Below are 13,694 nucleotides of genomic sequence, written 5' to 3'. Positions count from 1 at the left end.
TCCAGTCTTAAATTTCCTACAGTCTACTTTAAAAAAAGATTCTATTTTCAAGATGCTAAATAGTGTTCTCACAATCTCTAATGTGTCTGTGTGTGTGTGTGTGTATGTATACATACATATAGATCCAGACACACATTTCTAAAATGTTTCTCCCATTAGTCAGTGGGAAAAGTCAGTGAAAAGCAAATTAAAACAAAACAAAACAAAAATCCCACTTACATCACTGGTCATATGAACTACGGAATCACTCAAATTCAAAGGCCCCCTCAGAACTGGTGGTCAGACTAGGACAGCTTGTGCTGCACTGTACAGTTGTGCAGACTACACACTGTACAACTCTAGGGGGTGCGATCATATCCTGATCTACGTGACTGGTACACTCTGGGGTTGTGCAAGGCACAACCTATATAGCTGTATGTGATGACCTTGAAATTAGCTCAGATAATTCTTTCTGCTAATCTACTACTTATTTGTGCATCCTTCCCCCTAGTGAACTATGAAAAAGAGAAATTTCAGGAGGAACATGGCCTTTAAATCTGTTTTTTTTTTTTTTTTTTTAAGATTGGCATCTGGGCTAACAACTGTTGCCAATCTTTTTTTTTCTTTTCTGCTTTATCTCCTCAAACCCCCCTGTACACAGTTGTATATCTTAGTTGCACATCCTTCTAGTTGTGGGATGTGGGACGCCGCCTCACCGTGGCCTCACGAGCGGTGCCATGTCCGCGCCCAGGATCTGAACCCTGTGCCGCGGCAGCAGAGCACGCGAACTTAACCACTCAGCCACGGAGCCGGCCCCTGTATGTTTTTTTTTAAAGAAGCAAATTCTGCAGAAAACAATAACAGTTTCTTCCTGGCCCCTGTTTGTTGTGAGGGTAAGGGTTTCTTTCCTCCCATCTCCCCTTCCATCCACCCACTAGGAAGCAGCGGGATACCTTGTGTGAGTAACTGCAGGTTTCTGACTTCTTCTCGCACCTTCAGCTGGAGCACCTGCTGTAAGATGTGCTGCCGGAGGTTCTCCTGGGCAATCCCCATTCGTTCAAGCTTTTTGTCAGTAAGTCTCAGCAGGGCTCGCCCTGCAGGGTTTCAAAAAATAAAAGGAAAAGCAAATGAACAATGCCTGGAAAAGAATTTCTATCTTAGTCTTGGCTAATCCTGCCATAACAGAAGTTCCCATCTAAACACAGACACTTGAGAATAGAGGGTCCTACATCATTCTTGCTGATAGGAATGGATAATATGGGTGAAGAAAATCCACAAATTTAAAGAAGAACCCCAATTTTTAATCTAATATTACTGATCCCCAACAGACTCACACATTGAGTTAAACAAAACAGCAATTTTTTTTTGGTGAGGAAGAGTTGCCCTGAGCTAACATCTGTTGCCAATCTTCCTTATTTTTTTTGGTTAAGGAAAATTAGCCCTGTGCTAACATCTGGGCCAATCTTCTTCTACTTTGCTTGTGGGATGCCGCCACAGGGTGGCTGCTAAGTGGTGTAGGTCCACATCTGGGATCAGAACACATGAACCCCGGGCTGCTGAAGCGGAACGTGCGAACTTAACCACTACACCACAGGGCTGGCCTCTAAAACAGCAAAATTTTAACCTGGGTATTTGGGTTACAGATTGCAGGTTTCCATAGAAACAATGCTCTTCACTGGGTGATGGATTCTGAGGCTGGCCCATAGGAGCCCGTGTCACTGACAACCCAACTGAAGACCTGGATGCTCTCACTCTGGTTCTAGAGAAATTCTGGCAACATTAAACCTTGTTTACAACAACGCTTCTGTGAAACATGCATTTCAAGTGCCAGTTTTAATCTGCAGGCATTCAACAATGCTGCTGCTCCCCTGGTGCTGGGCTGAAGTTCCATCTCTAGCTGGTGGGAGATATGCCTTAATCCCAAACCAAAGGCAAGGGTTCCAGCAGGGCCGAGGGTGACAGGAGCAGCGTGAGCGAGGGCTTCTAAAGACTGCAAAACAAGAGCCTTGGGGTGAGTGCCGACAGTGTGCAGACACCCTGGGCAGCCTGGCATGGCCTCCTTTCAGCACCTTGCTCTCCCTAGAAGGTCTGCATGATTCCCTTGCTACTCTGGTTTCCATCAAATTCCCAAATTCTCCCCTCTCTGTGCTTGCCCTGAAATAAGCATTCGTCCATTGTGAGAGTTTAGCGCAAGAAATAAAGGGAACGATGGTGGTTAAACGTCCATTGCATTAACCTGTACTCTCTCTCCCTCAACACCTCCAGTCAGCACACCTACAGATCTTTCCTCATTTCGACTGATGAAGAATAAACAGAGTTTGGGTATATTAGCACACACATTTCAGAAAATAAATGCTCTACCTCCTCAAAAAAGAAACCCGACAGCCAGAAGGTAGGGTTAACGGGCATTAGGGGAGGCTATGTGGCCTGTGACCAGAGACAGGTGAGTGGGGAGAAGCAGTTAGGAGTGATCTGTGCTGTTCACTCCTCTCTTTTACCTCCCTTTACCCCTTGCCCAATGTACCAGTCAGAATAAGTCAGGTTACATACTGTCGTAATGAACAACCCTAAAATACCACAGTGGCTACAACAAAGTTTATTTCCTGCTTATTCCACACCTTGACTGCAAGGCCATCCCTGTTGAATATTGCTGATCACTGTACCAGAGGTAAAAGAGAAGGTTCTAGAACGTCTCATACCATCAATGAAATGCTCAACCTAGAGCCATTTATAAATCATTGGCCAGACTAATCACATGGACCTTCCCACCCACAAAGGAGCCATGTACAAATTCTGCTTCCAACGTGTGCCAGGAAGGTGATGAGGGGAAGAGAAATATTTGATGGGTGGCACTGATGAGAACCACCACAATATAGACTTGGCTTTGGACCAGGGCCTGGCAAGAAAGTGAGTTCAGGCATGTGTGCATGTTTGCAGTGGTGGGTGGTGGTCTGAAGCTTTGGTAAAATCTGCATCTGGAAGAGGATAGAGAAGTAGTGGGAGGGGAATGCTAGGTAGCTATCGCTGAGGCTTGGCAGCACCAGGCAGATCATGGTGGTCATGAGAAAGGAATAAAATGACAAACACAGACTCAAGTAGTTCTGATTATCTTCTGTGACAGGCAGAAAAATGCCCCTCTCTCCAAAGATGTCCAGGTCCTCATCTCTGGAACCTGTCAATTTGCTATCTTATATGACAAGAGGGACCTTACATATGTGATTACATTAAGGATCTTGAGATGGGAGATTATCTGGCATTATCCAGGTGGGTCCAATCTAATCACATGGGTCCTTATAAGGGAAAGAGGGAGACAGGACAGCCAGAGAGAGAGAGAGAGATATGACAATGGAAGCAGAAGTTGGAGTGATGTGACAGTGACCAAGGAATTCAGGCTTCCAGAAGCTGGAAAGGACAAGGGAATGGATTATCTCCCATACCCTCCAGAGGGAACGCAGCTCTACCAACACCTTGATTTTAGCCCCATAAGACCCATTTTGGACTTCTGACTGCCACAACTGTCAGACAATAAATGTGTGTCGTTTTAAGCCACTAAGTTTGTGGTAATTTGTTACAGTAGCGATTGACCTTGTGACTGGAACTCGAAGTTTGTAAGAAGTCAACAGAAAGCCGTTAGACTTCCTTTCTTTTCCCTTTCCTAATTTCTGGATGGTAGCATACTCAAAAATAGAGAGCAGGGGGAGAGCTAAGGAGTGGTGAGCCTGTGTCCACCCCAGGCTTCCAGGACAGCCCTGCCTTCAAATGTTCTGCCCACTGTCAGACCTTGGTCCTGAAGTTTCACTCAGAAAACAGAGAATGGGACTTGGGTATCATTTATGTGGATGATCGGCCTCTAAATAATAGCCATCTCTCTCTCTATACATGCCCTCAAATTAACAAATACTGCATAAAAAACTCACTCAAACTCAGATGATCTAAATCCCTCCCAACAGCTCCATCATCACCCTCCCTGCTCTCTGTTCCCCATTACTTGGGCTGTGGTTTCACAAGCCGTGACATTCAGCAGCCAGAGCTGCCGAGGCGTTGGTAAGACACATGGGAGCTTTGGTCCTGAGAAGCTGGCTGGTCTGACACTGGAGCACAGAGCTAGTAAATCAGAGTCAGGGTTTTATTCCAGTGCACAGGGCTCAATTTTTCTATTTGATGGCCTCCTGAAAACTTCTAGCCTCAGCTTTTCCGTTAATGACCTGACTGGTCAAAGTGTGGATCCATAAGCTCTATCAGAATGTTATCTCCTACTTGGGTGGGTTAACAGCATCAGATCTGAATGTACAAGTTACCAAACGCTATCAGTTAGAAAAGTCCTGCATTCTAGACTGTGTGGTACAAACAATTGAAGCTATAAACATCTCACATATTAAATACTCAGCCGTTCAAACTGTTTTATCCAAATCCTGAAAATTTAGACATTGTTGTTGTTACAATTATTTCCATTTTGTAGAAAGGAAAATTGAAAAGTTCAAGGGCATATAAAACACGAGAACTTTTCCTAATTCTTCCCACCATACCTTCCGTTGTGCTTTATCTTCCTCGGTAGGAAAGCAAAAGGCTCAGACTATAGGAAGATAAGGGGCAAACTGTGCAGAAGAATTTCCTGATAAAATAACTTCTGGAAAAATCATGATCTACACACTGAGGATCTTATGAACAAAATCTGATTCACTATCTTCCTTGGATGGTTTCCACAGCACCACCCAGATCTGCGGTTCTGAAAACTCTTCACAACAATTAGATCGTTTCCAGGAGCAAATGTCCCATCCATCTCGTATCCCACAACCTCCTGCTGACCACGAAGTAAAGCAGTGTCCAAATCAGTGTGGTGCCGCTTTTGATGCAGGTATCAGGGAAGTGATAAGTAGTCAATCATCAGTCGCAAGAGAATTGCTACTTTTTGTTGCTTATCATAAAAATCCAATTGTTGATTCAACAAACATTTATTGAGCACTCACTTTACCCCTGTCAATTGTTATTCACCTTGTGTATAATGACGAACAAGACACACAGGTCACTCCTGGAGCTTTCAGACTGACAAGGAAGGCAGCCAATGACAAATGGTTACAGATGTGTGACAAGTCCTAAGAAAGGGCAAAGATGGGAGCCCAGAACTGGGCAACCTAACCTACCCCTAGTCTGAGCACTGGGAAGCTGTCATTGAGTAAGGGACATGTAAGCCAGGACTGAAGGAGTAAGTAAGAGCTAGTCAGACAAGGACTACTGGATAAAGCAAAGACTTTGTAAAGAGTCCAGTAACCATGTGGATGAAGGGGGAGGCCGCCATTGCAGACAGAAACTAGAGGGGCGCTGCGATGGCTTTTACGTTCCCTGCCTCTTCCCACAAGAGTGCCTTGGCCACCTTGCTCACAAGTCAGCTGCCTACATATGGAGGGACCAAGGAGGGAAAAATCAACTCAATCTCAAAAAAGCACCACAAACTAAATTTCCTGATATCCCAAACTGATTATAAATGGTACTAAGGTGACCCAGGCTGCTGGGTCCTTCACAGACTCAGATTCCTGGAGTTGGAAGAAGCCTAAAGTCCTTCACATGGATCATACTCTGACCTTTCACTTCCTTCCTTTATCATATATTTACTGAGCACCATTTACACGCCTGACACTACTCTGGGTGCTGGGGCTATGAAGACAAGTAGAGCCTTCTGTCTTCAGGAAGCTTACCATTTAGTGTAAGAGGCAGGTGATAGACAAATAAACTGACATATAGGGGCAGACAGCAACCCCTTCTGGAAAGATGGGGATATTGCAGTTTGAGAAAAGGCCTCTGAAGAGGTGACATTTGGAAGTGCCAAGGGAATTAGAGACGTGGCAGGAAAGCTAGTGTCACTAGGCAGAGTAGGGAAGATAAGAGAATGATAAGAAATGAGGTCCAAAAGAAGGCAAGAGCCACATCATACAGTACCTCCTAGGCCTTGGTGAGGACTTTGGAATTTATTCTAAAGTGGAAAATTTTGAGCAAGCGATGACTTGGGCGTGATCTCATGTATTAAAAGAATCCCTCTGGTCACTCTGTGGAGAATGGATCGGCAGTGGGGAGGTAAGGAGTAATGGAAAGAGTCAGCATTCTACCTTAGCAGTCGAAATAGGAAGTGATAGTTCCTTGGACTAGGGTGGAGGTGAAGAAGTAGTAAGAAGTAAGATCTAGTAGAATTCAGGATTACAATACCTAGAAGTGGGGCATGAAAGAGAGGCAGACATAAGAGATGACTCAGGTTTTCAACCTGAGCCACCAATGGCTGGGGGGACCATTTCAGTGCAGGAAGCTGAGTCACCACTCCAAGAGAGGATGTGATAGAGGGAGGAAATCATGGTAGTGTTACCTGCTGGTAGTGTTAGCTTTCTTTTGAGAGCACTTGAGATCTGGAGAAGTAATGGAAAGGACAGAAATAAATACAGGACAATTAGAATACTCTTTCTCCCCCAAAGTGCTTTCATTACTTCAACACTCTCCTCAAATCCCAAAGCTCTGAGTTGACTTGGGGTAAACTGAGCAGAGCCATACCCTGGTGGACTTCAGAGAAATAAGAGGGGATCTTATGACCCAAGCTCTGAACGGCTTAGCCCCAACAGTTGTCTTTGGTGCTAAAAATGTTTCCCAGGACCCCTTATAGAAGTTCAAGCAGGGCAATATTCCATGAGGAAGTTCACTCAGCAGAAACATGGATCTGATGCTCTGCTAACAATCTTGGTCACTGTACTGTCCCCGCTTATCCCCATTTCAAGAAAGCCCATCATGGTGTAGGTGAGTAAAAATGATATGAACCAAGAGTAATTTGCTTTCAAGAGTTAATCATTTGCAAATTTTGGTATTTTAATTATTATTTCTTAGAAATGATTCAGAATACACCTTAAATCCAACTGCACATTTCTCTATGTTTGATGCATCTGGACAACCTGCTTAACCAATTACACCAGAGGCCACAAACTCAAATGTTGTCAGGATAACATAACCATGTGACATGAACTGCTCTAAGAGACAACTGGGATTAGGTGGACCACCGTGGACTGGACAGTATGTTTTTCCTAAAATTATCAATTCCAACTCATTTTTGCTATGCTAGAATACAGGCCAAGTGCCGCTACTTCTTCTATTTTTAAACTAAGAACTGAAAATCCAGAAGTTTTATGAAATCTCCCAATTTAAAATTTGCCCATTTTTTTTCCCATACTATGAGAGCCAAACAAATCATGCATATGGGTCACATTTGGCTCATAAGTTACCACTTTCAATATGTGACTTTTAACCCTCCCCCCACCACGGCCCTCCCACTTGCAATGGAAAGTGATTCAGGCAGCCTCACCTGTAGGGTTTCAACTGACTCATGGAATGGACTTCAAGTTCTATGACTCCATCTGTACAGCCTGATCTAAAGTAACAGCTAACCGACACCAACGGTAGTTGAAGACTAGTCTGAACTAGTCCTCTACATGTGCACTGCAAATCCATCTTCCTAAGTAACTCCCAGCCCAAGGCCCGATTTCTCAAAGATGATTGCAAATCACCAGTACCAGAGCCTACAAGGACTCTGAGGTCAGCCAACCCATTGCCTCATTTCCTGGCAAGAATGTGCGCAAAACTTTCCAACGCCAATAAGTCTCCTCTCACTTCTACCTGAGAGCATAGCCCACTGTAAAGCCGGGTCACTCACTTGGTTACACTCAAAATGATCAGCAGTTAACTGAAGGTCCCTTCTCTGTGCCAAGGTAGAGAAGGGTTAACGGCCATTTTACACTGTGGTAACTGTAGTAATTTACCATACTGATGAGAACTGTATATTGATTTTTTTTAATATCAGTCTTGGGCAAAAAGACTGTTTTAGACAATCTAGTTTTTTGGTTGGATACAAGGAGGTACTGATGATGTTAATATAAGGAAACTGGAATAATCTTAATTCTCACTTGAAATATAAATTCAGAAAAATTACATTACAGTGCTTTCAAATAGAGTGAAAATGTGGCCCTGCACTATTTTTTAGCACTTCAAGAAAGAATACCCAGCTCAACAGTAAATTAAAGGCTAGATCCTTTTACCTCGTTGGTAGTACATAGAGTTACCAAATCCCCTCCAAATATTAATTTAAGAAAACCCTAAAACATTTTGTGTGGGGATTCTGTTTTAGTCCTTGGGAAGACTCAGTAATTACTTCCCTTGCACCTCAGAGCAGACTTTTCAAGCAAAGTAGTCTAGTACCAACATAACAGAGACTATAGCTGAAGATTTATGGTATCATAAACAACCTTCAAGGTCTTTTTTGTTTTTGATGGGTAGACCAAAGCTCTTGGTACGTTTGCTTTTATTTGTCAGCATTTGTATGCATTGTTTTGGGATTCTCTGTTAATCGAGTGTCACCAGGTGAGCAACCCACCATGTATTAGACATCTCTTAAAATTAATTACCAAGAAGTGTGTGAGATGTCTATTGACAAGCCTCCTTCTCCCCACTCTGTATTCTACTCATGGCCACGACAGTCAAACACGTACAGTGTTCACATCCCAAAGACAGGCACTGTGCATGCTGGCTTCTACACGTGAATTAATTTGAACTAGTGATACATTGCCAAAGTAATGTTTAAAAAAAAAGTTTTACAGCTACTTCAACTTTCTCTTCCTGATATCTAAGGATTTGTTTTTCCTTAAACTTTAAATATTTAACTTTATTAGCATTTAGTAGAAAAATTAATGAGTATTGTCCCAGTTCTGGATACATTCAGGAAAAGAGATGGAAACAGTGCTCCTGCCTTCAGGGAGCTGAAAAATGACCTGCAGATGTGGATCAGCAAGCACGAAACAGCCTAAAAGCAATTACATGATAAAACCCGCAGCAGTGATCATGAGGACCGTGAGAGCTATCAGGAAAGCTTTGGTAAGAAGAAACAGGTCTTGGGTTTGGAGTTGAAAGCCAGGCCTGGATTAACCAGATATCTGCTACATGGTTACTACTGTGACGACTCCCCTCTCTAGGCTTGAGTTGCTTCTCTTGTAAATTGGGGATGATATGATACCCTCTCTCCCACGTTGTGCTGATTGAGTATTCAATGCAGTAAGAAAACTGGAAAGTATTGTTGCCACTTTTAGGAAAGAGAGCTAAAGAAAGGTAAGGGCCCATCCAAGATCTTTGGGGAGTGGTACAGCTCACTCCAAAACTGTGATGGGGGCACCCAAAGGGACGGCATCCTGATGGTGACTGGGAATCCTTTTTCTGGAGCAAAGAGCAAAAAGAAAATTCTACTTATTACACACCAAATTTCAAAAGTCATCGACACGATATGCAAGTAGAGAGGAATTTATCTGCTTAATTTTGTCTATTTTGGCACTAGTGACATTTGAGGCTGGATAATTCTTTGCTGTGGAGGCTGCCCTGTGCATCGTAGGATGTTTTGCAGCATCCCTGGCCTCTACCTGCTAGATGCCAGTGACACCTATTCTAGTTGTGTCAACCAAAAACATCTCCAGATTTTTACCAAATGTCTGCTGGAGGGCAAAATCATGCCTGGTTGAGAACCATTGATCTAGATGTTTGCTGCCAACTAACTGATTCTCAAAGTGCTAATCCAAGAGACAAAGAAATCCTCAGCAGCAGAGGTTCAAGGGACTCAGGTGGGAGAGGAGGCAAACCAACACAAAATTTACTTTTGGGAAAAGCACCTACTATGTGTCAGGTCCCTTCCAAACCATTGTGCCATTTAGTCCACAAAGCACCCTGGGAAGCATTCTTATTTACACTGTAAAGATGAGGAAACTGATGTTCATGGAGATACAGCGCCAAAGCACATAAGTAGCAGAACAGGGATTCCAACTCAGTTTACAAGTAAAATTTGCATGCATGTGATCTTGAAACGTCTCAAAGCATATCACCATAGCACTTCAAGTGAGGTTTAACTTATGGGACCTTATGAATAAAAGAGTAATGGAGGTTGGCTAAAGTTTCTCTGTTTGATAAGTGACAAAAAGTAGAGAGAACCAGGACTGTAAACATTGATTGACTGTTTGGCATTGCTTCAGTGCTGAAGAGACAATAAAAATGCACATCTACATGTTCTCTTCTGTCCTCCAAAAGGGGGTAAAAATAAACTCATCAAGCTTGAAGTCCAAAATTTGATGTCAATAGGTTACACCACTAACGGTTATGTTGGAATATGATAAATGACATGAACAGATGCTCTTCAGGGTTTCATTTATCTATGCCTCCATACATGTTCCCCCTTCTAATACCTTCCCTGCCTTCTTGCCTGATGGGCTTCAAGAGTTGGCTTAGGTCTTACCTTCTCAGCAAGTCCTTCCTGACTCCCCTCAGAACCTACAGTAAAATATAAGGTGGTACGGATCTCTATTTTAAGACAAAGGTGTATCTTTTCATTTATATTTTCTCAACACCCAGGAAACTGCTTAATAAACTAGTGAAATAATATTTGGACAGTGTTAAAGTGAACTTTGTCAAGGGAAACCCAAGTTAGAGGATGTGGTAGATCCTAAGATTAACAGTCCCATCTTGCATTTTCATGTAGGTTTGAATTGACCGGTTTTACCACGTCAGTAGTTCCAATACATTGACTTTGCAAAAAGACTTGCAGGCTTGCAAGTGGTCTACTAGTCCAGGCTAATGATGGTGCTAATGATTGTGGGACTTGAGACATAGATGGATGACAGCTTCATTCTCTTGATTCTTTCATCCCAGAGATTCTAATGCTGGAGCAGGAGGAAGGTGGGAAGAACAGAATGAGAGGAGAAGGGAGGGAGCTCATGCCGTGTTGAGTTAGATCACTCCTGAAGAGCGTCAGCACAAGGGGAAGGGGACACTCGATGGCCCAGACAGCATGGACAATGGCTTTATGATGGTTAAGGGCACAGCCCATGGGGTCAGATGCTTGGGTGCGAATCACATCTCCACCACTTACCTGACATGCCACTTTAAGCAAGTTACTTAACCTGATTTAAGCCTTCATTTTCCCATTTTATCAGTGGGCATGGTAACAGAACGTCTGTCACAGGAATATTTATAAAGAATAAATGAGATGATACATGAAAGCACTTAGCACAGTGCCTAGCACATAAGCTTTCAGTATAAGTTAGTGATGGATGATGACAGTGATCAGTCCTAAGATTGAGGACTAGCCACAGGTAAGTCTCTAAACAGCAGTGTGGCCCCTTTGTTCCCACAGGTGAAATGAACAGCACATCCATGCTAATTTATATTTACAAACATCAATGCCTACGTCGTAGCTCACCCCTTTACTCACTGTTACTCTCAACCTCTGCTTGAGGGTTCAGGTCACTTAGCTGTCCTTAATTTCCCTTTTTGTAATTCCATTACTATAGGATGTGTATCTCAGATATTTAAAGTAACCTCAAATTGGACTCTTTCTAAAGAACTCTAAGTTGCAACGAGAAATTTCAAGAATTACTTGCGAAGAAAGGAAAGCAATGCCAACTTGGGTTTTCTATAAAACTACACTAGGGCCAGTATTCTGGGACCAAAATGCCATGTACAGGGGTTCTCCAACCTCAAAAAGGCTCAAACCATTGTGGTAAGTAACACTTTGTTCACTGTGGGTACAAATAAAGACACACTATAATCAATCATAGACTCTATAATCGATCATAAATGATAATAAAAATGGACCCAGGGTAAGTTGGGGGAAAAAAGAGGAAGTTCAAATGAAAAGTGAGATTCTTTGGTATGATCTTTTCTTTTGACTTAGATTTGGCTATAAAATATTTCAGTTCAATACGAGTTCATTCATTCTTCTAGAAATAATGTAATTAATAACTTACACTTTAATCACGTATTTTTCTTTTTTTTGGAAAAGGACCTGAACTCACAGTAGAAAGCTTGGTGCCTCCATACCCTAGTCCTATGAGCTTGAATAGCTTACTTAATGTCACTGAGTCACAGTTTCCCCACTTGTAAAATGGCAATAACAATTTTAGTCATTTGGAGTTTTCTAAGCGAAAGTTAAATTAGGTAGCAAATTTGAAAGTGCCCAGCATAGTACGTGACTCAATTCATTTCTTTCGAATTAAACATACAGATTACATAAAGGTGTGCCTTCTATGTGCTTCTATCATTACTCTTACTATATTATAATAAAACCATGAATTTGTTCACACGCCTGTCTTCCCTTCTAAATAAACCCTGTACTCTTTATGAAGACAATGGGGGTTTCATTTAATTGAGTAACTCCAGTGCTCAGCAGTTGGTAGATGAGTTAAAGTTTCATTAAAGTTTTGCTGAATGAATGAATGGCCCTGTGAGAAAGGGATAAGAAATGGTGTCATGCCCATTTTAAAGATAAGAAAATTGGCCCAGAAAAGTGAAGGGACTTGCCCAAAGTCACGTGGCTAGTAATTAGCAGAGCAAAGACGAGAACCAAGATACCAGATTTAAATTCATGCTGCCTCTATTTAGAAGGCAGGATGCCTACTTAGTTCAGTATTCATTTAACAAACAATTACTGACCTTCTATGTGCCAGACATGAGGCTGGGTGCCGGGTATGAGCAGTGAATACAATCCATATGGTCTCTGTGCTGACAGAGGTGCAGTTTAGTGAGGGAAGCACATACTAAAAGAAAATACCCAAATAAATACATAATTTCCATAAAGAAAAAAGAACAAAACACTCTTCATGAAAAGAATAGGGGAAAACAGGTTAAATTGAGGTATGGGGAAAGCAAATTTGAAAAAGGAACGTTTAGGCTAAAATCTGGAGGATGAGAAAGACAGATGAGAGAAAAATTGAAAGAGTTTTGAGGAAGAAAAACACGTACGCAAACGTTCTGTGTAAAATATTACTTTCAGTGAAGGCAAGAAGGCCAGTGAGGTGGGCTTGTAGGAAGGAAGGCCACTGGCTTGAGATGAGGATGGAGGGGCAGACAAGGGCAAGATCGTTCACGGTGTTGGAGGCAAGACCAAGGTCCTCGTTATTTACTCCACGTGCAATGGGAAGTCAGTATAGAGCTTTAAGCAGGGCAGTGACACGGTGCAACTTATATTTTAAAATTCTCCCTCTGGCTTCCTGTAAAAAATAGTCTCAGTTGAGGATCTAAGTGATGTTTGGAAGCAGAGAAACTAGTTAGGAGACTGTAACTTGTTGAGCCAACAGATGATGGCGGCTTCTACTAGAAAGGTGGCAATGAAAAGATGTGCAGAGGGGAGATGTTTTGCATGTAGAATCAAAGGATTTGGTGATAGATTAGGTATTTGAGGCAAGATAGAACGGATGACAAGAATAATCCTTATTATTCTTGCTTGGGCAATAAAAGAGTGCAATTGCTGACATGGGGAATACTGAGCAAGCAAGTTGAGGGAAAAGATCAATACTTCTGGCTAGGACATGCAAGAAATCTGAACTGCCTATGAGATATTCACTAGAAATATAAAGTGGGCATATAGGTACAGGCTGGGGGTCCAAGAAGTCAGGTCTTGAGTTTAGCTTGGTAGCCACCATCACGGAGTTTACACACAAACCCATGCTCAAGGAGAAAGGGAGCATGAAGAAAGGAGAGGTCCTTGGACTGGCCCCTTGAAGAAATCTAGCAATGAATGGGTACCTCAGGGAGAAGACCAAAAGGGATGCTGCTCAGGAGTGGCTGGAAACATGGAAGGAAATCTGGGAGAATGAGGTGTCAGAAGGAACATGGGTTCAAGAAAGACAAGAGGCCAGCTGTGCTGAATGCTGAGAAGC

The 13,694-nt window shown here is 42.5% G+C and overlaps 1 protein-coding gene across 3 annotated transcripts in view; it reads right to left on the bottom strand.

The window, feature by feature from the left end:
* Positions 1–13,694, bottom strand: part of SAMD12 (sterile alpha motif domain containing 12) — a 382,037-nt gene that overhangs the window by 163,921 nt on the left and 204,422 nt on the right. For all 3 annotated transcript variants that reach the window (XM_046642230.1, XM_046642232.1, XM_046642233.1), the window contains exon 4: positions 933–1,073. In XM_046642230.1, coding sequence (XP_046498186.1) covers positions 933–1,073 — 141 coding nt within the window. The remainder of the gene's footprint in view (positions 1–932; positions 1,074–13,694) is intronic.

Source organism: Equus quagga, chromosome 16 (genome assembly GCF_021613505.1).
Source record: "Equus quagga isolate Etosha38 chromosome 16, UCLA_HA_Equagga_1.0, whole genome shotgun sequence".
In the NCBI taxonomy this organism is placed as follows: domain Eukaryota; kingdom Metazoa; phylum Chordata; class Mammalia; order Perissodactyla; family Equidae; genus Equus; species Equus quagga.
This window is presented reverse-complemented; position numbering and strand designations above follow the sequence as displayed.